This window comes from Hirundo rustica, chromosome 9, assembly GCF_015227805.2.
Source record: "Hirundo rustica isolate bHirRus1 chromosome 9, bHirRus1.pri.v3, whole genome shotgun sequence".
Classification (NCBI taxonomy): domain Eukaryota; kingdom Metazoa; phylum Chordata; class Aves; order Passeriformes; family Hirundinidae; genus Hirundo; species Hirundo rustica.
The window spans coordinates 27,157,437-27,182,156 of record NC_053458.1 but is presented as its reverse complement, the minus strand read 5'-3'; the positions used below and the strand labels follow the sequence as shown (position 1 = coordinate 27,182,156).

Here is a 24,720-nt window from a genome sequence, read left to right as displayed (position 1 = left end):
CCATGTCCCTGCCACGCTGCTTGTTCCAATCGGTGCCGATTCCCAGCACCAGTGCTTGCCTAGAATGGAGCTTTTGCAGGGTGTCCTGTGCCATTCTTAGCTGTCTTATGAGGCTTTTTCTTGCATGAGTCTAAGAATCTCTTGCTGTGAATTAAGCCAGAGTTTTTAACCTACCTTCTGAGAAAAGAGAGAAAGAGGAGAAAAAATAAAATTTCCCATCCTCTTTATAGCAATCTTTATATAAGTGAAGGCTGTTAGCATGTCACTGCCTTCCCAGCCCCTGTTTCTAGGCTGAGCAAAAGTAGTTTTGATGTCTTTATGTGTGCTTGTAGGCCATTCATTCAAGCTTTTGATGTTTGTTCCTGCTTTCATCTGGGACTTTGCCCCCCCTTTTGTCTGTGTTTAACTTCAAGCGCCTCACCTGTATGTCAGCCTTGCAGTCAGCTCTCTTCTGTCACTGAGACTTGTGTTTATACTTTGTGACACAGTGCTTTGACTTTAGCAGTGTGACATTGGTGACTTCTGACGTCTCCTCCAGCAGTGCTGCTGCTGTGCCAGTAATTATGCACTTGGTTCTTCCTTGCTCATGTATAGGCCACGCTGCTCAACTGCTGAACTTCTTGCCAATGTTTCTAAATTGCTTCTTCAATTGCTAAAGATAATTTTGAATACAAATTTTGTCCTTAAAAGAGATTATGACCTCTCCTCTTGAATGTCTTCTTGATAACAGTATGGAAATAAATATTTAATACTCCATGAGTGGGGCCTGTGTCCCTTCGTTATACTGTGCTATTATGGCTTGAAAAATGTGTGTTTCTGCACAGCCTGTGCATCAGGGCTTTGTATAGATGGGCTTTGAATGTTTTGTTTAAATGCTTTTGGTTTTGTTTTTTGTTTCTTTTCTTGAGTATTTGAAATAGCAGTTGCTACCTTGGAGGGCAGCTGCACAGTTAATCATCAAACCAGCTAGATGGTCATGGTCAAGCAGAGCTGCCAGCTCCTGACCACTCTGGAGCGGGGGTCTCTGCGTGTTTCTCATCTTGTGGAGTTTTCCATGGGCTCAAGTGATCCTGAGGTTGGAGCAGGTGGGGCTCTCCTGAACAGTGTAAGCATGTACCTCCCTGGTCATCACTTTGTTACAAAAAGCCCAAGAAGTGCATCCAAACTCAGAATTTGAGAGGAAGGGCATATCTAGAGCTGCTGCAGTGCTGATCACCTCCATCTCAGGAGTGATACTTTATGCTTTAGTGCAGTGGAGAGTAGCTGACTGTGCAGTGCTTTCTAAAATAAGCTAGGTTAGCAACATAAGTTTTCTGTTAACTTGGAAATATGTTACAGTGAACTGAGGGGGTTCTCTCTTAAAATAACTCTGAAATTGTGGAGCAACTGTATATTGAGATGGCAGCAGTGAATTCCTAGCAGTGAATTACCAGGAGGATGGGGAGAGCCATTTTAGCTCCTGCTGAAAAGTAACTTTTATGTTTTTTTGTTTTAGGAAACGGTGTTGGATAATATGGCTGAGGAAGGAAATATGTGTGAGTCCCAGGGTGCTCATGTGGAGAAAAAGAGGCTGCCAGAGGTGAACTCCTGCTGCCCCTGGGCTGACAAGCTGACTGGGCAAATGGACAGATTATCCAGAGACCTAATGGCTCTCCAAGAGCAGCTGCATCAGCTCGTAGCTCAGCGGAAGGCTCTGTGGTGGGAGAAGGTAAGGCTTTGGTGCTGTTTGTGACCCCTGGAGGTTTTTAGCATCCTGCATTTGTCAGCTCTCTGCCCATGGCCCAGCCTAGGGCGGGTCCCTGTGGCTGCTCCGTGCCACCCTTGCTGCAGTCACGGTGTCAGAGCTTCAGCTCCTTGGGTGTTTGTGCCCACAGCACGCCCAGTGCTCTTTCAAACACAAAGCAGTGCTGAAACAAGTGTTCCCTTGGAAGGAAAGGCTTCAAAGACACTGCAGAGGAGAGAAGAGAAAGAGAAGAGGAGGAAATCATGGCAGCATCCCCCAGAGGGGCTGGATGCAGCAGGCTGAAAGCAGCGGTAATGGTTACTGTGAGAAAATAAAGCATTTACAGGGGAAGAGGCCAGAGCTTGTCATCTTTCATTGAATCAGGAGTCTTTGAAATGTCTGATGGGGGAAGGAATAAGAGGACTTTGAAACCTGTGAAGTGAGGGAAGAGACTGAGCACAGGATTTGATGGCAGAACAGACTGGCAGTGGGAGGCTGGCTGTGGAGGAAAGCAGGTGAGATGAAGGAAGTGCTCATGGGATTCGCCGTGTAAGGATGGGGAGACACTGGGAAGCACCTGGAGCAGCTGATGGGGCATAAATAAAGGAGATTTAGGGAATGTAGATGTGGAAGGTGAATCTGAGTATCAGCATACTGGCACAAGGAGAACAGTGAAGATGCAGGCATAAAAAAAATAGCGATTCTTTCCAGGCAGCAAGTGGAGAGAAGGCTACCAGGGAATCTACAGTACCTGTGGATGGAGAAAAGTGAAAGAAACAGTTGGGACAGACAGAGCAGTAATGAAATTGCTGTATCACCACTTTGTGTCTTAATTCAGGAGAGGGTTTTTTTAAGCCCAGAGTATTTGATTTTTTTTTTCTTTTCAGGATGGAGGGGAGTGTGTGGTTTTAATTGGGATGTTGGTACACAGAATTGCAGATCAGCTGACCGAATGGAAAAGGGCAGGTTGTCAGATCAAAAGGTATTTGCCCAAGAGTTCAAAAAGCATCTGGTATGGAAAAAGTGTGTGGAGAGCTAATTGCTCTCTTCCACCTTAAGCATAACGCACTAATTAGGATCAGTTGGATAAGGAAGGCAGAAGGAGCCGCTGCTTCACACAGGGTACAAAACTTCTTCCCACAGGGCACTGTGGGTATAAGCAGTGTACATGGATTTAAAATGTTCTGTACACATTCTCGGAAGCTGAAATCCATCAAAGACTGTGAAATACACAGATAAAAATTGCAACCTTATGAATTAGTGGGAGAGCAAATCATTGCAGGCTGGGGGAATATTCTGAGGAAGTCTATCCATGTATTTACATTTGTCTTCGAGCCTTCTCTGGGCACTTACTGTCACTCACTGTCAGTGGTGGGGTACTGGACTAGGCAGATCTCTAGAATCATCACATTTGGTTGTTCCTGGGCAAAATGGACATGACTGTTGTGGGACAACTCAGACCTCGAATTCTAAAAATAAAGTTTTCAGTGCGTGATTTCTAAAGCAAGATACGCTCTGACTTCTCTTATACGTAACAATATATATGCTGTTAAATATGATGTTAGGTATTACATAATATCACACTGATTTTTTTTTTTTTTTCCTTTTTAATACTTAAATTCAGGGTTTAACACCAGAAAGATTGAACTGATGATTTCTTCTTTGAAATAGATGCACTGATTGGATTTGAATATGGTTGGTCATGTTCCAGTGTTTCCAGGATTCTCTGGACATCATATGAGTTTGTGACTGTGATAAATGGAGTGCATCTAAAGTGTGTTGTTAAAAGGCTGGTTTACCACAAATGCCTTCCCTTCTACATATGCCCTGAAACAGAATTGTTTCGTAATGCTACATGACAGCACTTTTTGGAATGCTTGGGGTCAGATGACTCTCCATCAATCCTCTTTATATCAAACCTTGCTTTGCATAGCGTTGCTGCTTGCGTGATGCTTTCTTCCTGTGGTCTGTCCTTTTTTCCCACAGCCAGGATTGCTTGCTGAATGCAGGCTCCTCTATCAGTTGTATGTTTCTGACCCCTTCTTTTCCCTGGAGGAAAAAGCTTATCAAATCTTTCCTTCTATATTATTTTTTTAATCAAACAAAGAGAAGATGCAGCGGTAGCTGAAGCCATTATCGCTAACTTTGTATCTTGCAGTACTCAGACATCTGGAAATGATCTTGGCTCTTGCAGGCATGCCCAGCTGAGGGACAGCACAGTTTATTACAGCTCTTACGTCCACCGCCTTGTGCTTGACAAAGACCCTGATAGTCCGCAGAGTGGTTGTGCCTGTTGTTGCCAGTAAGGCCTGGTGTCTGTGCCAGGCAACCGGGTAGAAACTGTTCTGAGCAGCAGAATTGAGGGTTAGACATGATGCACTGGGGGAGAGAGAGCACAGTTCCTGCAGAGAGGAGCCCTGACTGGAATCTGCTGGAGCTCCCTGCAGGGACCAGCGAGCGTGCGGGGCCGCGTTGGTGCCGCCTGATCGCGTTTGCAAATGGCACTCGATGACGGCCCTGAGAAGATTGTGAGCAAAAATAAACCGCCCACCTGGCTGTCTTCCCTCTCCCCCTTGAGCAAACAGCAGCAGGAAGCTGCGAGGAGGTGGCTGGGATGGGTTTGTGGAGGTGGTCCCTGGTGGAGCCAAAAACCAGGCCAGGCCAAACCAATACAGGGCAGCATGGTGAGGTGGCCGCGTGGAGAGAGGACACTGGATCCCTAAAAACAACAGCAGAGAATTATTGAGGGTCCTTGTGCCGAGCAGGGAAGTGGTGAAATATGAGAAAAACTGCATGGGGATAAACCCAGGCTAGCACATCTGGCGGGAGCATCGTAATTTTACACGTGTTTCTTCGGATTGTCATGGCATGTGAGTGAGCTCTGTGGAAAGGTCGGCAGTCAGAAACAGTAATCTGGATTCTAAAACTGTCAGGGAAGTGAAAAAAAGCAAAACTTAAAATATTCCCATCTGTTTCTGGAATGGGATGTGCACTGCTAGTCCCATTCCTAAATTAAAAAAAAAAAAAAAAAAAAAAAAAAAAAAAAAAAAGAGATGTTTGAGCTGGAAAAGAGCAGGGTGGGGATGCAGTGATGACCCAAGCTGTGAAAGGGTTTCTCTGAGGAAACTTACTGGGCTCCTTGCATAAGAAGATGAGAGAATGGAGAGGGGAATCACAGTGGAGCAGGAGGAAGCATTTTTTTACGTTCTTCTGATGCTCCTTGGTTTTCATGATGGGTTAACCTAGAGGAAATTACTGAACCTGCTCTAAGACTGTGGATTGGGCTTGAAAACCTGTTAAAGTGTCTTTCATTTAGGAAAGCCTGCAGTTGATTGATCTATTTATTTTGCACTGTGTTGGGGACATTTCATATGTGTTAAAGTCATTGCTATGCCACAATGCCTGGTTTGCACCACTGAACATAATTTCTTACTATTCAGAATGTGGTTTCAAGGGCAATGAATCTACTTGTTGCAAGTTTGATCATTTGCACACTGTGATTCTGGTAGTTAAAACAATCAGTCTTAATTCTTTTAAAATTAAGGAAAATATTTTACTTATTTTCTTTTGTTTCATTTTTCATTTCCATGTTTTCTTTTGTTTGTTTCTGCCTACCCCCAGCTGTTTCTTTGGTTATGTGCTTGGAATGGCTCTGAAATGGTTTAACCTTTCAGGGACATTCACCAGAAGACATTTGAATGCTGCCATGGGATTTGGGTGATCTGTGAAACCCTGATTAACAGGACATTTTAACTGATACCCATCTCTAGGCAGGAATATGTTCAGTATCTTGGAAGAGAGAAGGCATTTGACAGAGGTGTGATCTGAAGATGGGGCTTTCTTTCTGTTAGCTTTGCTCTTTTCTGTGCAGTACTGGGCAAATAATCATTTCTTTGGTGACATTTTGGGGATCTGGAAATGATCAAAAAGGAGAGGGAAATGGTTAAGCTTTAAGAACCTTTCTCCTCTCAGAAACAAACTTAACTGTAAAAGATGAAATCTCCTAATCCCAAAAGAGAACTTGTTTGTTTGCTTTTTTCCTTTCTGAATATTCTGTTACCTGCTCCTCTATTAGAGGGAAGTATTTGACTTCAGTCTGTGTTAACACTTTTGGCATCCTCAAGCTGGAATGCAGAATGTTTGACTCCAAAGGATAATTGTTTCAGCTTTCATCCTGTAAATGCTTGTAACATTCCCAGCTTCTGTTGAAACTTGGGATGTTGTATCCTGGGACCTTGGGTGATCTCTTTGCATTTAGATGGAAGCCAGACTCCTTAGAGAGGGTGGTGTGGTTGGGATGGAGCTTGCTCATGCACAGACCAGGCAGGCTTAGAGCCGTTAATCTGAGCTAGGACAGGCTCTTTCCACCCAGGAATTCTGGTGGCTGTGTGTGCTTGGCTGCTGGTGTGTCTGAGTACCCAGGTGGGACTGCAGTCCTCGACCCGCACCAGAACTCCATAATCACAGTGGGAGACCACTGAAACCTGCACTTCGTCTTTGTTTCTGTATCTTTCTCCTGATCCATCTCCTCTCCTCCATTCAGTAATCTCCAACCTTCCCAAACCTTTTAAACTATCTCCTGGACAGGGATGGAAGGATGCAGGGCCCTTTGAACTGGGGAGGGGCTGTGAAGGACAGGGATGTTTTGTTTTCTCTTCCTGGGGACAGGGTGGGATGCAGGGGTGGTAGGAACAGCCTGGGGCACCCAGTCAGGTGAAGGTGGTGGGGTCTGAAACAACAGAGGCGCTTTCACTCCACCCCAAGAGTTCTCTGGTTCACATAAACATTTTGCCGTTGCCGGCTCATCACAGCACACTACCAGAGACCTCGTAGAGTCCACAAAGAGAGAACTTTCTTCTAAGATTCTTACATTTATAAAAGACTAAATGGTTTTTGATTCATTTTGATTTAAGGCTTCAATATTTGGAGTAGGGAAGCAGCTCCAGAAGCTGATGCTGGAACATGGTCCTACATCATTCTGTTTGTGGTCGGGTTTTTTTGTTTCTCTTACCAAAACTTGAGTTGAATTTTATCTTCTCAGAAAAATGCACTTCCCAAGTTTTTCTTTGTGCCTCGTTATGATTGGAGAGGGGGGTGAGGACCTGTGGGTCCCCAGTAGCCACTGCTAGGAAAAGATTAGGTCTTGTTGCGTTCTGCAGCCTGGGAATGGTGAGGGGCACGGACGGGGCTGGACTGGCTCCCGGTGGTCTGAGCTCCTTCTGCACCGGTGCAGGGCTGGGCTGTGTTTCCTATGCCTTAAACCCGGGATTTGTGGCAAAGCTGCAGCTGAGCTCTCACTGAAGAACTCTCTGAGACTTGTCAAAAACACCTTTTTTTTTTTTTTTTCTCTGTTTTCTTTTTTTTTTTTTTGTGAGCGCACTGCTCCCATTTCATCTTTGCTGTTGCTGCTGTTCATTCTGGTTCCCTGGGTTTTTTGCTAATATGAGGATGTTAGTGTAGCGAGCAGTTAATTACCCGTGCTGTCTGGGGTGGAGGAGTGGTGGGGAATGGTTCAGTGCTGGTGTATTTCCTCAGTCAGCACGTTCCCTTTCCTGGTCCCAGAACGCTTCTGTGTTCCCCTTTGTATTTGCAAACCTCCATCTGGAGCACTGAGCAGCTGTCAGTGGAGCTCCTCATGCGAAAAGAAATTGAAGAACTAGCAAGACCACAAGAGCAGCTTTTGGAAGTGCATGGTTGGCTGGGCCCAGATGCCTGGGTAGAGGGGAGAAACCCACAGAGGTGAACAAAAACATCCATCAAAGGGAGCGGTGGAGGACACAGACAGGATGGCAAGGAGGGACAAGTCTACTGGCTCTAATGTGTGGTCCTTACCTAATTTAAGTAAGAACTTAATTGTTAAATGTGGGATTAAATTTGCTGCTGGTGGAATTGCTGCTAAATCTGCTCTAGTAGGTTTAGGCTGTTAGAAAACACAAAGCTGCTGTAAACAGTAGAAAGTAAATGCTGATCTTTATATTCACTCTTTGCTCTTGGATTTTCTTGCATTGGTTTATTTCTCACTTGTCAGCATTCCTAGCAGGAGATTGTTTCTGGTAAGTGCCTGTAGAGATCCAGGTGATTGTTGAGGGAAGGCAGTATGCTCTCTCTTGTGGTGGAAGGAGGAAAGGAATCAACGTCTGTGCACCCGGCTTTCCTTTTGACAGCAGCAGGATCTAAAATCCCCTTTAGACCTGAAGTCCCAGGCCAGCCTGGTTTAGGGCTGGTGTGCGTGTGAAAAGTTACTGTCCGTAAGCAGAGCTGGAAGATTGTTTGAAGGACTCTTGCTTGCTTCTGAGAGCTCTGTGTAGGCTGGCCAGGCTTGAATAGTCAATGTTAAACTTGCAGCATACAAAGGGTTGGAAAGATAAGAGTTTATTCTTCGTTTGCAGATGCAACTTTTTGTGCAGATTGCCGAAAGAGCGACGAGCTGTGTGAGACACAGAGGCACTCTGAGTAGCATTGGCTAAATCAGCAAACTGATTTCAAACGCACACAAAAACCGTAACTGGAAATAAATTACCTAGCCTGACATTTTTCATGGGGCTTATCTAGGCTAAAAGACTGCAGCTCCTTAGGGAGGAGAGGAACATTAAAAACTCGAGTGCTGTCTCCTGTTCTGTGTGCAGAGCTCTGGGGTTTGAAGGGAGCGTGGGTGAAAGTTTTTCTTGCTTCCCAGAAGATGCTGCTTTCCCTTCCTTTGCCAAAGTGCAGAATGTTTGCTCAGGTGACAGGATCAGTTAAAGTACAATAAATAACCAGTGTTAATATTTTACCTGCATTATTTACAAAGATGTTGGATACTGACCGAGGCAATGAAACATGTAATAAATGCAGCTGGAGAATTATACCCCAATAAATTTCAGATGAGCTTTATTTAATGATAAAGTGTAAAAAAACCCCATTGCAATGAGAGGATGTGTTTTGTAGGCACTGTAAATGTTTTAGTGCATTTTTAAGAAATAAGTGTGGCACTTAGGCTCTCACAGTTAAAGCACACAATAAAACAAGGATGAAGGCTAGGAATGTCTGCAGGGCTCAGATGCACAAGGTGTGGTAGCACAGCTCCCAGCACCACTATTTTTTGAAAAGCTTCGAGGCTGATGGGTGGGATATGAAGTAGCAGAAACCACAGAGTTGCTGGATTTTGTTTTGCAGGTGCTGAGCCACAACAGCACACATCCTCCACAAGGACAGTACCTTGGGGTCACAGCTGGTTCTGGCTGACAGAGGCTGTGTTTTAGATAGCTCTACGTGAAACACTATTAGTGCGTTTTGCTGCACCTTTCAGGGTGGGTTTTGGGGACATGAACTTTCAGGAGGTACCTGGCTGGCTTTGCAGCTCCTGGCAGAGTGCAGGGATGGGTTCCTCCTCTGCCAGCAGGAGCTGGGGTCACCGAATGCCTTGCAACACTGCTTGGGTTTTTTTGTTTTTGCTTTTGGTGAGTTGACAGAGGTGCTTTTAGAAGGATTTTTTGCGTCAGGGCATTCAAAGCTTTACTTAATTTCCTGTTTTCATGAAACCTTGGCCTTATTCTCTCAGTTGCCTGCCTGAAATCAAGGGTGCTTGATCATAAGAGAACAAAGTATCCACCTTGTTTCTGTCTTTGTCCCTTGTGCTCGTGGGAGAGCTGATGTAAAAGTCCATCTGTAATTTAGGGTTGTCACATATCTTCTCTCCAGCCAGAAATGCAACTAAATAAAGCCTCGGTACTCTTCTGAGCTCCAAACTCACCAATTTTCTTCATTTTTACTGGCTCTCTCTAAGCCCTGAGAGCTGTTGGATTGTAAGAGTCACAGGGGCCATCCAAGCAGCCTCATATCCACCTACAGCTGCTACTCACGCTCAGACTGTGAGATAATAGACACTGCTGAATGCATTGTGAGAGTAGTGGCTTTAGAAAACGTCTGCACTGAACCTTTGAAAATGTTTTCTGTAGAAAATCTCCACCTGGGAGTTAAAGTTCATTTTCCTTGTGCCACAGCTGCGGATAGGCTGTGTTGCTGGAATGACCTTTTCTATCCCAGGGGAGGTTCTGCAGTGGTCATGGAAGGTTCAAGGGAGTATTTTCTAACTGGAAACAAAACCAGTTTGGGGGTGAAGAAATTCCCTATGAGTCATGGTGCTTTGGGGGGCTTTCTTTTTATTTGTAATTTTCGGGTAAGAAAAACCCTTTTCTGAAAATTTATATGACTAGGTGGTGATACCTTCCTCTCATCTCTGTATCTTAGGAGTGGTTCTGTCAACACTGTTCTGGTTGGCTGTCTGTACAAGGACCCCATTGCTTGAATTTCAGGTTTCACATCCTGTTCTCTCGAAGCAAGATGATACAGAGAAGTGCAAGGCACAAGCAGCACTCTTTCTGAAGTGACTGCTTTCATGTTGTGCAGTGATAAAAGTATTCTGAAAGCAAAGTGGGACCCTCCAAGCCTTTGCAGGCCACTTAGATCTGAGATGATCTATCATCAGTGTTTGTCTCTGCTGCCCAAGATAAAAGTTTGGTAGAACAAATTGAAAAGTAAGTGAGCAATTTATTATCCAGAGCAATACTTGTCTGTTGCCTTCCTTTGTAATTTGTAGTTGTCAGGGTCTTTTTCAGTGTAGCACCGCAGCCTTTTTGCAAGTGTCTAAATTAGTTACACTGACATATTCTGGTTTTCATATTGTATATTTTCAGTGTGTGCCTATTCTGTTTTAATTTCTGTGAGCTTCTAATTGAATACAAGGATTTGGGAAAGCCTAGAGATAAAACTCTTGTTAAAAAGAAATGCATTATGGAAGTCTGGAATGGTAGAATGGAACTTTTGAAATTACTATCAAATGCTCAAGATTTCTAATTCAGAGAAGAAAATAGGTGGTATGGGGGTTTTTGGTTGGTGGTTTTTTGGTTGGTTGGTTGGTTGGGGGTTTTTTTGTTTGTTTGTTTTTGTTTGTTTGTTTTTTGGTTTTTTGTTTTGTTTTTTGGGTTTTTTTGGGAGGGGTTGTGTGTTTGTGTTTAATTTTGTTTTGTTTTTTGCTCTCTTATTTCCTGTGGCGTGCATTCAGAATTGTGTGGCATATGGGACACATATGGACTGTGTCTCCTTGCAGTTGCTGGTAAAGAGTCTGCAAGTTTGCTGATCCTGCTTGGAGCTGTCCCACTTCTCAGGGCAGAGCCTGTCCTGAGGGGCAGGCTTGCATATCTTGGGAAGGAGCTGAAGAGGTTTAGGTGAGCTCCTGCCCCCAGAGCACAGGGATTCCACTCAGCTTGGATGCTCTTGCCAAAGTTCTGTGTCTGCTCTTTTTGTGCTGGTATCCTCTTCAGGTGAGCAGAGGTGGTGCAGAAATTTCTCTGAAAACCATTTGTTATTTTAAGACCTGTCCTTGTCTGCATCTGCAGAGTTGCTGCAGTAGTAGAATTGCATTTTTGACTCCTATTTGTTTGTTTCTTTTAATTTGGTTTCAGTTGTTCTCCTCAAAAGTTAACCACTGGGAAACAAATGCCAAAAAATCTGAAACAGAGTACAGAAGATACTGTGGAACAGAATCATGGAAGCATAGAATCATGTAGATTGGGAAAAAAACTGCTGAGATCATGGAGTCAAAGCCAGCACTGACAAATCCAACACTAAACTATGTCACTTATTGCCACATCTACATGTCTTTTAAATTCCTTGGGGATGGTGACTCAGCCACTTCCCTGGGCAGCCTGTTCCAGTGTTTTACAACCTTTTTAGCGAAGAAATTTTTCCTGATATCCAACCTAGACCACCCCCAGCACAGCCTGAGGCCGTTTTCTCTTGGCTGATCCCCACCGGGCTACAACCTCCTTTTGGGGAGTTTTAGAGAGTGGTAAGGTCTCCCCTGAGCCAGGATACCTTTTTTTATAGCTCTGTGGAGGAGGGATGGATCTCATGAGGCTCTCAGCATAGCTCAGTTCTGCTGTTTGCCTCAGGTCTGTCCCTTAGGGATCCATCCCCAGGGCTGTCTCTGGAGGAGCTGTCTCTGCATCTCGTCAGGGGTGGGAGGTAGTGCAGATCCATCGCAGAGGAGCTGGGGGCAGTCCTGCCCCAGCAGCTCTGTCACACTCTGCAGCTCTCAGAGTTCAGTTGCCCTCAGGCCTACAGGGATTCATTTCCCCTTGGCTTTGCCTCTGTCCTAGTTCTTTGTAGGCTCAGCACACAGGCAGTGCTTTTATCAGTTGTGTGCCTTTGTATCGATATTTGCAGGGGTATTTGTATTCTTCTGGTAAAGACCTTGAAAATATTAATGTTGTTCTCTTTTCTTAATCCTGTATCCTTTTCCTTTATCTTGAGCTAAATTGACTTTTCTGAGTCCCATCGATGAATTTAAAGACATGAGTCTTAAGTACAGAGCCATTGGATTATCTTAAAGAAAAACCAAAGTGAAAAGCTCCCAAAACAAACCAGGCAAACCCCAAGAAAATATGTTATCCATTCTGACAAGATCAGGTCACTCCTCGTTGTGAAATGATCTGAGTCAAAAGCTTTAATTAGCATCTAGCTTTCCATTGCTGTGCTGCCTCACCATCTTTCTGTTGGAGAGAACAGTGTGGATGCTGATCTGAAGGCTTGGGAAGTGCTCTGCAGTATCTGATATTTAACTGAAGCGGGGAGCAGCAGTGCCAGCTCTTCTCCTCAGATGCAGCTAAGGGTATTCCGGGTATTAAAACTGTATTTTTAGTTATCAGATCTGTTCCCAGATAAGACAGCTTCTCCCTGGCTTCCCTGTCAGTTTGTTTTGGAGTGACAATAGTGCAGAGAGCCAGCATTCTGATGGTGAATGTCTTGCTTTAAAATGCATAAGGTTGGAGGTGCATACATTCCTCCCTAATTGCAGGAAATTGCAGATCCCGGCAAAATTTGGAATGCAGCAGCTTGTATAATTACATCTTCTCTCAGCTGCTGAAGCTCAGCTTTACAGCCCTTCAAAAATATCATCATAGTTTCTGGGACAAATAATGCCCCCGTTAATGTTACTTTGGGATCACCCCTTTCATTTATTCACCTCCAGTTCCAAAGGACTGAGATTTTTCCTCATGCTGCACTAATAACAGCTGTTAAAAATTAATGATTGTATTAAGGTGACATTTTGCTTTAGGTACTGTAATTATTGTTAAGCCAAAAGACATCATTTTAAGTTTCTTCCTGTTGCTGGGGTTGGGTTGAGTAAGAAGTACCAATTCCTGTAGCTCAGGTCAGTTTGATTTTGGTTATATGCAAACTTTTCCATTTTATGGCCTTTGGAAATGGAGGGTAATGGGTTGTTAGGCTATTGGCACCTAAATGTTGCTCTCTGCCACTGGTCATGGAAGGACAGATCAGATATAGATCACAATTCAGAGTTTAATGAAATGTGTTGGCACCGCTTATACCACCATCACAGGTGGGAAACGGTTGAAAGGTTGGGAAGGATGAACGGGAGGGTAATAAAGGAATTAATTCGGTCCGGCTTTTTGAGAAGCGAGAAAAGTGTAATTTAACCAAGGCAGAGTTCATAGCTGGACCACGATCTGCAAATCCCTAGGCAGAAGTGGAATTTTGAGGGTGTTAGACTTTGGATGAAAGGTGGTATGAGCAGACCCAGCAGCTGAGGTGGAGCTTGCTGAAAAGGGGCATGTTTTGAACCATAATTGCATTTCACTGCTGGGGTGGTGCAGTGATAGGGTAGTATTTTGATCTGCTGGAGTCTGTGTTTAGAAACCCAAAACTATATGTTTCTAGGTTACCAAAATGTAGCAGAACATTGCAGAAATTACCAGGTGTGAGACTGTAGCCTGTGGTTTGTGATAGATTAGGCTATTCAAAAAGTTCATTACAGCTTTAATCCTCAAATGCATGAAAACTGGCATTAAGTGGGCTATTTCAAGTCTCTTTGTGTACAATCAATGATCTCACGAGAAGAAAGAAACCTCATTTAGGCAGGACAGTGTGGGAAGTCTTCAGCTATTAAAATAGAAAGTGATGGTTTCTAGCTTTTTAAACTGGTTAGCCATGAGTGTGTAGAAATTGCAGCAGAAAATTAAAACCCTTGAAAGCTGACAGTGGAGAAGCTTGATTCAATGAGACAAGGTTTATAGAGCTGCAGTACTAACTCTGTAACTTTCTTGGAGGCTTGAAATTACATTTGGGCAAGTTACTATAAGACATGAATTTGAAATTAGGGTAAGGTGTTTTTCATAGTGAAACACCTGCTTACTCAGTGTTACAGTGTTTCCAGAACAGCTGATTTCAGATATTGCTCTTGCTCTAGCTTGTGGACTTTTGTATATAAGCAGCAAATGCCTTTAGATTATTTTCTGAAGGTTGGGGGCCTGATTTTCCTTCTCAGGAAATGTTTGAACTTCATGGGCTCTGCAGGGTCCTGTCCCCTCTGCTCTACAATTTTTCCTGGCAGTAGGAGCTGCAGGATTTGATTTTGTGTCAATTATGCATTCACAGCATCCCTTGAAATAGTGCCTTTCTCTGCTCCTCTGAGGCAGAATGGGTCACTGTCTACAGCTAAGGAAGCAAAGCATTTGTCATACCCTCAACCGTCATTGTTAATAAAGAAATAAAAAGCAAACATTTTTGTTACAAGAAACTGGTGCCCCAGCCAAATTGTTGTTTATTGTTAAAGAAGGTTAAAGCCCTCACCCTATTTATGTGTGAAAAAAAGCTTTGTTTTTATGCCTTTGGGGTCATGCAGGCCTCCTGGGTTATTGATTTTTGTTCTGCACAAAGAGAAGCGGTGCTGGCACGTTCAGGCCCTGCTATCTCTGATGATACTTGAGACAAACTCTGCTTGGGCATCCTCTTTGGGTGCTGCTTTTCATGGTTACTCCATGTGCAGCAAGGTACAGAATGCCTGTTGAACACTGAGGAAATCCTGAGGAGCACTGAGGAACACAAAGGGCTTGTGGCTGGGAATCGTGGGATCCCTCTGCCTGTTTTGGTTATACTCTACTATCTTTTAATATTTACAGGTATTTCTCCTGTATTTAGAGTGCACTCTGCTCTTCCCCCTACTATGTTATTGGTACTTCTGCTTATTATTTCCTTTTGCTCATTTCTTTTGTACTTGGTGCTGGGTTTTTTTTCAGTGCTGATGAGGAGGACTTTCTTAAAAGTCTGCAAATCCTTGTTTATCCGTTTTTCTGCATCGTGTTTTCTGTATCCCAGACAGACTGTCAGCTGGGATTGCAGCTCTGCAAGGCGTTTCTTGGGGGGGTGGGTAGTGGAAAAACCACTTAACAGTAAGGTTTAAATAATGATCTTTTATAAAGTGTTTGTACTGATTAAAGACAGGTGCTTGTAAGTTTCAGCCCCTGGACTGATTTGGATTCCACTCTGGAAATGGAGAGCTCCTAAAGCAGTGTTAATTCGCCATTCCTGGTTTCCAGTGCCCAGTTGTCAGGATTTCTGCACAGTATCCACCCCAGTGACATCTGCGTCCTCATTTTTCACTTACAGATCTTTATCTAAAATTGATGCTTGTCGGTTGAATTAGAGTCTGCTCAGTTTACATGGAGGCTGAGAGCTCTGGGCAGCTTCTCCAGGCTGGTGAACCCCCTGGTAGAGATGTTGTGATGTTGTGGGAGCTGTTTGGAGTCAGGGCGGTGAGTGCACTGACTGGCCTGGCAGGTCTCTTCTGTTCCTGCAGTCTGACCCTTCATTAATCTTATATTGCCAAGCATGGAATATTTCTCTTTCAACTCCCCAGGCACAGGGGCCTTCTTAGACACAATGGATTTAAAATAAAACTTGGAAATGAGCGTCCTTTAGGAATACAAAATTCTGCAAGTCAGATGCTGTTTAGTGTTTTCAGAGTTTATGAAATGTGTTGGGTTATTATGCCCTGATGGCAAGGGAGCATGACTTGGTGGCTTGGATATTGTGTCTGTTTATATTTCCTAATTTCCTTTCACTCCCCAACCCCAAAAGACAAGATCTGAGATTTTTCTGTTTGTTCCTCATGTCTGGGAGCACAGAGGAAGCTCCCAGCCTCATTGTGTTTTCTGGCAAAGACAGTCATCACAGTTTGTAGTGTCTGTACAGTTTGGCAAGGATAATTTGTCTTTCATCCTCTATGCATATGGGGTCTTCTTCCTGTTCATAAGGGAAATATGAGAGGAGGAGTGGACAGATAGGACAGGAGGCTTGTGCAGTGTGTTCTTCAGAACAATACTGTTGTAGCTGTCTCTGCAAAACTCATAGAATAATATGAAGATATTGTGATTTAAAAGTAATGACATGATTCTGGTCTTTATCATCCACTTCAAAAGAAATTCCAACCATTTGTTTGCTGTTCCCTCTTTGAAGCTGGCAGCAATACAATCATAAAATAGAAATGGTCCTGTGATTCCCCCTCCTCTTCCTGGATGCAGATGTTTGGACCTTTCCTTGCTGCTGCTTTTTAAACCTTCATCCCTGGCTAGTGGCTTCCTTCAAGGATGCAGCTGCGAGGCTTTCAGGTTGCCATGGGAAGTTTTAACAAGCTGAAACGTTGACTTCCAGCATTTGGAAGATTGTCACTTTAGCTAGGCCTTTACTGGAAGTTATTTAAGTAACGTGATGTGGTTATCTACATCTCTTAGCATCTCTTTGGGATGTCTTGCGTGTTGGTTATGTTCTCTCCAAATAAATTCACATTCAGCTTGCTTTTCAACAGAAAAACAACTAATTTGTGTGTAATTTTTACTGCACGTTTTATTAGTGAGTTATTTAAAACGGGAGAGAGAGATCAGCCTCTCTGGGATGATTCCAAGCCCTATGGAGTGAAACACAGAGCTCTGAGGAAAGTTCATTTCCAGAAAGGTGCAGGCAAATGTGAAGGAGCTGAAGGGCTGGAAGGTCTCATTTTGAGGAGGGATCAAGGGAGCTGAGTGTGTGGGTCATCCAAGCAGTTGATGGAAGCAGAGAGACTGGGGCACATGGCACATGGCAAATTGCCACGTGGTCAGGGGAGGTCAATGTGGGTAACACTGTTCTGGCCTGAAAGCTGTGGAACATGCAAAGAAACTGGAAGGCAGCTTGCTCAAAATATGCAGTGTTACCTTTGCCATGATTTACCCACTGAAGTCATTGTTACAAGATTTATTCCAAGCCAGAGAGTTCCCAGGACTGAAAATCAGTGAGAGAGTACTGGGTATTCTTTTCATTCAGACAGCTACCTTTGGGTAGAAGACATTTCAGAGAAGGTTGGGCTGAGGAGGTGCTGGGAAAATTAATCGTGTGTGTAGGTTTTTGCAGGCTCAAAGCCTCTTCTGTGCATTGGTGCAAGAGTTCAAATCCACCAGGGTGGATTAACCGAGCTGCCTGCTCAGCCTGGCGTTTGAATGTTCCTCCCCTTTGGATGTTCCCTTTTCCAGCTCTGTACTGGGCCTACCCTCCTCTGCTTTGGCTTGGCCATTGTCCTCAGTCAGATGCCAGCCTGAACGGTTTTGTAAAGGCAGCATCCCAGTGATGTCCCAGGGAGATGATAAATCCTTTCAATGCCTGATGGATGTCCTGCCTGGCTTGGTTCCACCACGCCAGGGACCAGAGGCCACCTGTCTCTGCCCACCCTGCAGCCAGTGTTGAAGGGGTCTGTTTTATTCTAGGGCTTGTTTCTTTGCACATTCCTGCCTGTGGATATGCCAGCAGGAGCTGTGCCCGTGCACACTTGCAGCCCTTTGCCCCGTGCCCAGGCTGGCTGTCCCTTCGGTCCCTTTTCAGTCTGATCCCAGATGCAGTACTGCTCCCTGCACCTCCACTGGCTTGTTGGCTTCCTCTTAGAACATTGAAGTTATTAGAGTTTCCCCCCATAGCTTTTAGCTCCTAATACCTTTTGAAGACTGAAGTTGTCTAAAGGAGAACATCTGGACGCACTCAGAGCAGTTTGGCCACTGTCCTGTCCCAAAAAGCAGCCGTGAAATTAAGAGCTGGGAAGGGAGAGAGCAGGGTATGTGTCAGTTTGAAGATGCTGATTCTTTGTCAGCTGATTTTCCGCAGTTTGGAGTGGAATTTCTCAAAGTGCACCGGGTCCCTTTGGGATGAGGATGGTTCTGTACAAGTGGGAAAGATGATTATCGTGCTGTTGTATTTATTTGGAGAGGATGTGCAGCAGTTTCCAGACAGCACTATGCACCTAATTGGGAATTCAAATTCCAGCTGGTAGATTGAGGCTGAAAGGCAGAGCTGTGGGATAGAAACGGGCAGGCACAAAATGCTGAGACTCCTAATCTTTTCCAATATGTTTGTTTAATACAAAGTGGTCTATTGAGATTGTTTTGCAGAGTAGAATAATCGTTGTGTGCTGACTAATGGGAGACAGCAAGCTGTTAAAGAGCATCAATTAACCATACAGGAGGAGATTATTGAGTATTTTCACAAGCTTTAAGGATGTGAAGAGTAAAGGATATTGCTTGAAGGTAACCCTCGGAGATTTTTAGCAATTGAAGTCTATAAACTGCAACAAGAGTATTTGTGGCCATACATATGTTTGCAGAGCCTTCCAAGAAGAACAGAACTGGAGTTGGCTTTCCAATTCCAGATTGTGCTGATAGGAAATAAATAGTGCTTTGTTGAACTTGTTATCTTACATAATATAGATGATTTTTAAAATTTCCCCTCTTAAGTTTATCTAATGCTATCCCAGGAACTACTAGTCCTCTTTATAGAAGATAGCATGTGCAGCATCCTCCTGATACTCAGGTGTAGGTTCTGTTACTCTTCTGTTTTCCTGGCTGCAGGGCTGTTGTCCTTGTCCTTCCAACTGCTCGTGCTTCCCTGTGGTAGCTCCCATCCCTGCTGTTGCTGTGGGTTAGAACTCGATGCACTCAGTGCTGAGAGGAGCATGTTGCTCCTCTGTCATGTGCCTTGCTTAGTGGATAATAAAATTTTCCAGTTTTGACTGGTGGAGAGCATGAAAACCTATGTTTCATTAAGAATGCTTTTATACAGCCTTACTGTGCTTCTGCTTGAGTTTAATGTGAAAAATAAATAACATCTTGTGGGCTCTGTTTGCTGAGTGATGTTGTTGTTTGTAACTGACAGGAAATTTTTCCCATCCTGGATTCCAGTGTTAAATCCAGTTTGTGCAAACATCATTTTCCATTTATTCATTGGCTGTGGGGAGACCAGATAACACTGAATTTATTTTTTCAGTTTTGTTCCTTCTGAAGTGGTGTTAGAGAATTGCACCTCAGTTATTCTTACAGCCGATAGCAAGAGATGTCCCTGGGATTCCTTGGGGATTATGATAAAGAGGGACACCTGGTTCTTGGACAAGGACAAAGATAGACTTCTCTTAGCTCCAATCCTCTGTTCAAATGCCTTAATCAACAGAGGTCTCCTTTAACAGATGGTTCTGCATTGATAAAGCCTTTAATGTGTTAGTAAAAATTCAGAGAAATTTACTCCTTTTCTGATTTGATTGATTTCCTTAATCTTCTTTAAGCGGAGGCTCAGGGGTGAGAATAACTCATCAGAAGACTATGGAGAGGATTAATTACTTGGCCGCAAAACTCATGAAGAAATTCTGAAGGGAGATGTGGGATGAGTGAGTGAAGCCCTGGTGAAGTTGGGTCAGTGGAGGAATTTGACTGCAGCTGTCACACCTGCAGTGTTCCACTGTCAGAGAGTGCAGGCTGGTGCCCTGTGTGCCATACCCTTCTGGACTTGTTTCAGCAATAAAACCTCCTGCCCTGATCTGGGGAGATAAAAATCCTTTTTTTTTCCTCAGAGACAGCAGCTGGTCTGACCCTGAGCAGCTGTAGCTTGACAGTGGGAAATGCTGCAGGTGCTTTGCCACCTTAGGGCTCTTGTTCTTGCAGCTGGGGCTGCTTTGGGCTCTGCCTGATCTCTGGTGCTTCAGAGAGCTGCCAAAATATCCCTGACTTTACAGGGAACTTGTCAAAGCTGTGATGTCTGAGGTACCTATATCTTAATGCAGATCAGCAGATTTAAAACCCCAAGGAGTCGTTCAGCTTCACCCATGGGCAGGAGAGGGAGGGGTTGCAGAGCAATTTCAAGGCTGGAAGGGGTATCATTAGCACTGAGCTTGACCTAAGCTGAGCTTTGGCCAAAGGATTCATCCTGGAGCTGCAGTGAAGCATTTCACGGTTCATTATTCTCACAGCAGGAAACAATGTCTTACTCTGAAGCTGAATATCTTAACTCGAATTTTCATCCATTTGATCTTCTTATGGCTTTGTCAGTAAAGTCTGATCTTTACCACCTTTTTCCCCACTTCCTTTTAGGAAGTAAACCAAATTATGTATCCGTCTACATGAACGGAATATTTTGGAACTCTCTAAGTTTCATATTCTAAGGTTTGTTTTCTGGGCTGTGGGTCACAGGATGACCTGCCTGTGAATCCTGCTCTGTGTTTCCCTGTGGTTTTTTGAGGCACGAACTCCAGAGCTGCGCACAAGTCTCAGGAGAGCTCTAGGGTTCATGCAGGTCGCAGAGGCAGCATCGCTTTTGGGAAACTTTGCTGCTTTTTGACTGAGTTGATTTGGCAGCTTTTTGCCATAGCAGAAACAGAAAATCCCATTGGGCCAAGAACCATTTCCCTGAAGGCCTTAGGAGGGTGCCTCTTTTACAGATGTTTCCCCACTGACAAGTGGATGAGTCACCAAATTCATATTTAATCCACTAGTAAAATTGGCAAGGCAATTACCAGCTTGCAAGTTCTTCAGATCAAATTGTTAGAGAACATTAAATCAAATGCTTTGGAAGAATCCCAGTATATACAATTGCTTTTATAATCCAGACTGTGATGCTGTCACAAGAAAAGCTTTTATTTTACTGGGGCCTGTCTTCAGTGAAAGTGTCCTGCCTGGTACTCATTTTGGTCTTTGCCTCTACTTGTCTCTGCTCCATTATTCTCCTTTTCCTAATTGTTATCCCATAATGAGAGCTGAGAATGAAGGGATCGCTTGCTGACAGTCGTCACCCCTACTTTTCAGCAGTGCCAAGTGCAGAAAGCATTTACAAACCGAAATAATGCTGTCGTTCACGAGGCAATTAATCTGTTACGACAACCTGGTGGCTTGAAGCACAACAGGGATGAAGGTCACTCTGCTGGGTCTCCCTTTCTGCTGCGTGTGCTTTGCTCTGGAGCCAATCCACCCACTCCCCAGTATGAGGGAAGTGTTGAGAGGCCTTGTGTGTAAATCATCACTGGAGGGGCTGCTGGGCCTGGTGTCTGCAAACAAATGGCTACAGGCAGCTGTCTGGGCACTGAGGCTGAAAGCACACGTTAGCTTAATTCAGTGTGCACTGCCACACACTTCAGTTTACACTTGCAGCTGGTTCTTCGTTTTGGTACGTCCTAGTCCAGATGTGACGTTTCGTGTGGTTTCCTGGGGGGAGGATTTCTTCCACAACAATGTATTCAATGTGCTCTTCCCTTCCTGTTCTTTTTCTTCCCTCTACAGGTGGCAGCAAGAGAAGAACTACAGAAGGAGAGGTTCTCTGCCACTGCTAGAAAGATACAGGAAAGTGTTGAACTGAAACTGAGAAGTCTCACGTCCCTTTGCGCTCCAAAGAAAAATGAAACGCACGGTTTGTGCAGGCTGGTGCTGAGGAACAAACACCCTGCCAGCAAAATGGGCTTGGGTGGGTGTGTGTCCAAGGAGGCTGTTTCAGCTGTCAGTGCTGCAGAGGTGATCAGAGAGCTGCAGGTGAGAGAGGCCAGCCTGCAGAGAGAGCTGGAGCAGCTGCGGCAGGAGTGCCGGCACCGGCTGGATGAAATCGCAGGAGGCTTGGAGGGAGTGATTTGTATCTCCCATTGAGGAGAGACACCTGGGCTGAGAGAAGCAAAGGAATAGGGTGGCTTGGTCACGTTGTGCAGCTTGGTAGGGGGGAGTGTGAGCTGAGGAACCAAATGTAATTTCTAATTCCTCAGCCTGGGAATCATAACTTGTCACTGCTTTGTGAGTTGTACTGGGGCCACAACCTCGGTGCTCTCTCTGCAGCCTCTTTATTGCTAACCTTGCCAATTAAATTCTGCATTAGGCCTTGGTGGGAGTGTGCATAAATCTCCCTTTTATCTTCTGGATTTCTAGTTCTTCTGCCAAGCACTGGGCTCTTTTACAGCGCTCAGCTGCTAGGCGCGGCATACATTGAGGCTCTGCATTGAAGTACTAATTGCACTCGATATTTTCCAGCAATTGGAAGGGTTCATTAGTCAGAAAAATCCAGGTATTGGAGAACATGAAGAATACCAAGGCTTTGAGAGATTGGAAATATTCAAGAAAGTGTGTTGTTTTAATTCAGCTGCTTGGAGTATTTGTGGCTGCTCTAATGCAGTCACAATAAAGAAAAACAAATGCCTAATAATAAATAAAGCACTGCACTGATTTCATTTACTGGTGTGATGCACTTGAAGTAATTGGGTTCTCAAAGAGAACAAACTAGAAACCCATTCCATCAGGTCACAATGAGATGGATAACTTATGGGCCTGCTGTAGGAAGTTTCTGTGATACAGAAATACAGAAAGACCTTAACTTGCAAGCTTGAGGAGTCTCCAAGCTCTGTCCCTGAAGGCTTCCTTCCTTGGAACAGTGAAATGCTTTTCTTTTGGCCTTAATTTCCTACCCTTTTCTGGTCTGCTTTCACTAAGGAATATTTTTATGTTCTAGTTGTACACTTTGATGAATAAATAATATTTAAAGAAACTGGTCTGCTTTTCATTTGTGAATTGCTGTGAGATTTCTTTTGTCTGAGGAAGCAGCCCCTGGGAGCTGGGTGTTTGTGTGTGTTGTGCAAGGCTGTCAGTCACAACCAGTGTTCCTGCTGGCCCTGGGAGTGACACAGTCCTGGAGCAGAAAATCCCCGTGGGACTGGCAAGATCCATGTCTGGGGTAGGTGGCCCCAAGCTCCTGCTCCTGGAAGAATCTCCACGACTTTCAAAAGCCAATCCACACCACTCTGCTTTCCAAACCATCCCTGGAGGTGCAGGGTACCTGTTTCAGGCTGGTACAGCTTTGGGCAGGTGCTGGCTGCAGGACTGCTGACATTTAATGCATGAGAGGACTCATTCAGACACAGGTTTCACAGAAAATTATTCATGAATGGGAGCAAAGCAGTATATCCCAGTACTAACAAGAGCGGCAGCACCGGTCTCTCTCTCTTTTGAGTATTTTGTATCCTCCTTTAGCTTTTATACAAGGAAATTTTCATACTGCATCACATTTAGGTTTAAAATGTTGCCCTCAAAAGATCTTTTCTTCTCCTGGGATATTCGGCAGGGAAGAGTGGGCAAGTATTTTTGAGCACGGCGAGAGCCCTCAGATTCAAGTGCGGCTCCAGCTCATGCCCCGCTGTGGCTTCTCAGGGTTGGCTTAGTGCTGGATGCCAGCATTTATTATCCTGATGTGCGCTTAGGCTGACGGGAGTCACCTGGGGGATGGCTGAAATCCTGGGATCAGCCCTTTGTCACCACGCACACTCAGCACCCGTGCTTCAGTGTCCAGCCAAGGGCCCCCTTCAGCAGGGACTGCAACTGGCAGCACCCTGCCGCGGGAGCTGTTAGCAGAGCCAGTGGGCTGGAGCTGGAGCTGCTTATCCTGGAGTGTCCATCAAGAGGGGCTGCAGCTGCGGCAGCTGAAAATTCACCTTTCCACCTGGGGTGCTATCATGGGTTGGCACGACTTTGTTCCCTAGTCATAGAAAAATGCGAGATATTTTTTCCCTGGCCTAACCGTGGAGTGGTTTGGGGTGGAGAACAAGGACCTATCAAAAAGCTAGCCAAGATATTGGCTAAGTTAACCAATAAGTTAACAATAAGTTAACCAATAGGAAATGTCGATGCGACTTTGGAGGGGACATTTAAAAACTAACTGCAGGAGATCAGTCTCTCTCTTTCTTCGGAGATCTGCCATGAGGTAACATCGTGGTTGGGCCGGGCCCGGCTCAGGCTCTGCTGCCCCTCTGGGTGGCTGGGCCAGGCCCAGCCAGGCCCTCAGAAGCTGCTGCCTGCATGGAGAGCGGGGGGAACCCAGGTCGGGCCCCCCATTGCCGGCTGGGTCAGGCTGGGTCAGGCCTCTGAGAGCTGCTGCCCGCATGCAGAGTGGGAGAAGCCCGGGTCAGGCCCCCCATTGCCGGCTGGGTCAGGCTGGGTCAGGCCTCTGAGAGCTGCTGCCCGCATGCAGAGCGGGAGAAGCCCGGGTCAGGCCCCCCATTGCCGGCTGGGTCGGGCTGGGTCAGGCTCAGCCAGGCCTCTGAGAGCTGCTGCCCACATTTAGAGCAGGGGAAGCCTGGGTCAGGCCCCCCATTGCCGGCTGGGTCAGGCTCAGCCAGGCCTCTGAGAGCTGCTGCCCACATGCAGAGCGGGAGAAGCCCGGGTCAGGCCCCCCATTGCCGGCTGGGTCAGGCTCAGCCAGGCCTCTGAGAGCTGCTGCCCACATTTAGAGCAGGAGAAGCCCGGATCAGGCCCCCCATTGCCGGCTGGGTCAGGCTGGGTCAGGCTGGGTCAGGCCTCTGAGAGCTGCTGCCCACATTTAGAGCAGGGGAAGCCTGGGTCAGGCCCCCCATTGCCGGCTGGGTCAGGCTGGGTCAGGCTGGGTCAGGCTCAGCCAGGCCTCTGAGAGCTGCTGCCCACATTTAGAGCAGGGGAAGCCCGGGTCAGGCCCCCCATTGCCGGCTGGGTCAGGCTCAGCCAGGCCTCTGAGAGCTGCTGCCCACATTTAGAGCAGGAGAAGCCCGGGTCAGGCCCCCCCATTGCCGGCTGGGTCAGGCTCAGCCAGGCCTCTGAGAGCTGCTGCCCACATGCAGAGCGGGAGAAACCCGGGTCAGGCCCCCCATTGCTGGCTGGGTCAGGCTGGGTCAGGCTCAGCCAGGTCTCTGAGAGCTGCTGCCCGCATTTAGAGCGGGAGAAGCCCGGGTCAGGCCCCCCATTGCCGGCTGGGTCAGGCTCAGCCAGGCCTCTGAGAGCTGCTGCCCACATGCAGAGCGGGAGAAGCCCGGGTCAGGCCCCGCTGCCCTCTGGGTGGCTGAGCCGGGCCCGGCCGAGCCTCCGAGAGCTGCTGCC

At 45.7% G+C, this 24,720-nt stretch overlaps 1 protein-coding gene across 1 annotated transcript in view; it reads left to right on the top strand.

Moving 5' to 3' along the window:
* The window catches only part of TEDC1 (tubulin epsilon and delta complex 1), a 66,162-nt gene extending 43,796 nt beyond the window's left edge, over positions 1-22,366 (top strand). Inside the window, exons 7-8 of the mRNA XM_040073137.2 lie at positions 1,496-1,708; positions 21,124-22,366. Of these exons, the coding sequence (XP_039929071.1) occupies positions 1,496-1,708; positions 21,124-21,480 (570 nt within the window). The 3' untranslated portion in view covers positions 21,481-22,366. The remainder of the gene's footprint in view (positions 1-1,495; positions 1,709-21,123) is intronic.
* The last annotated feature ends 2,354 nt before the right edge of the window (positions 22,367-24,720 follow it).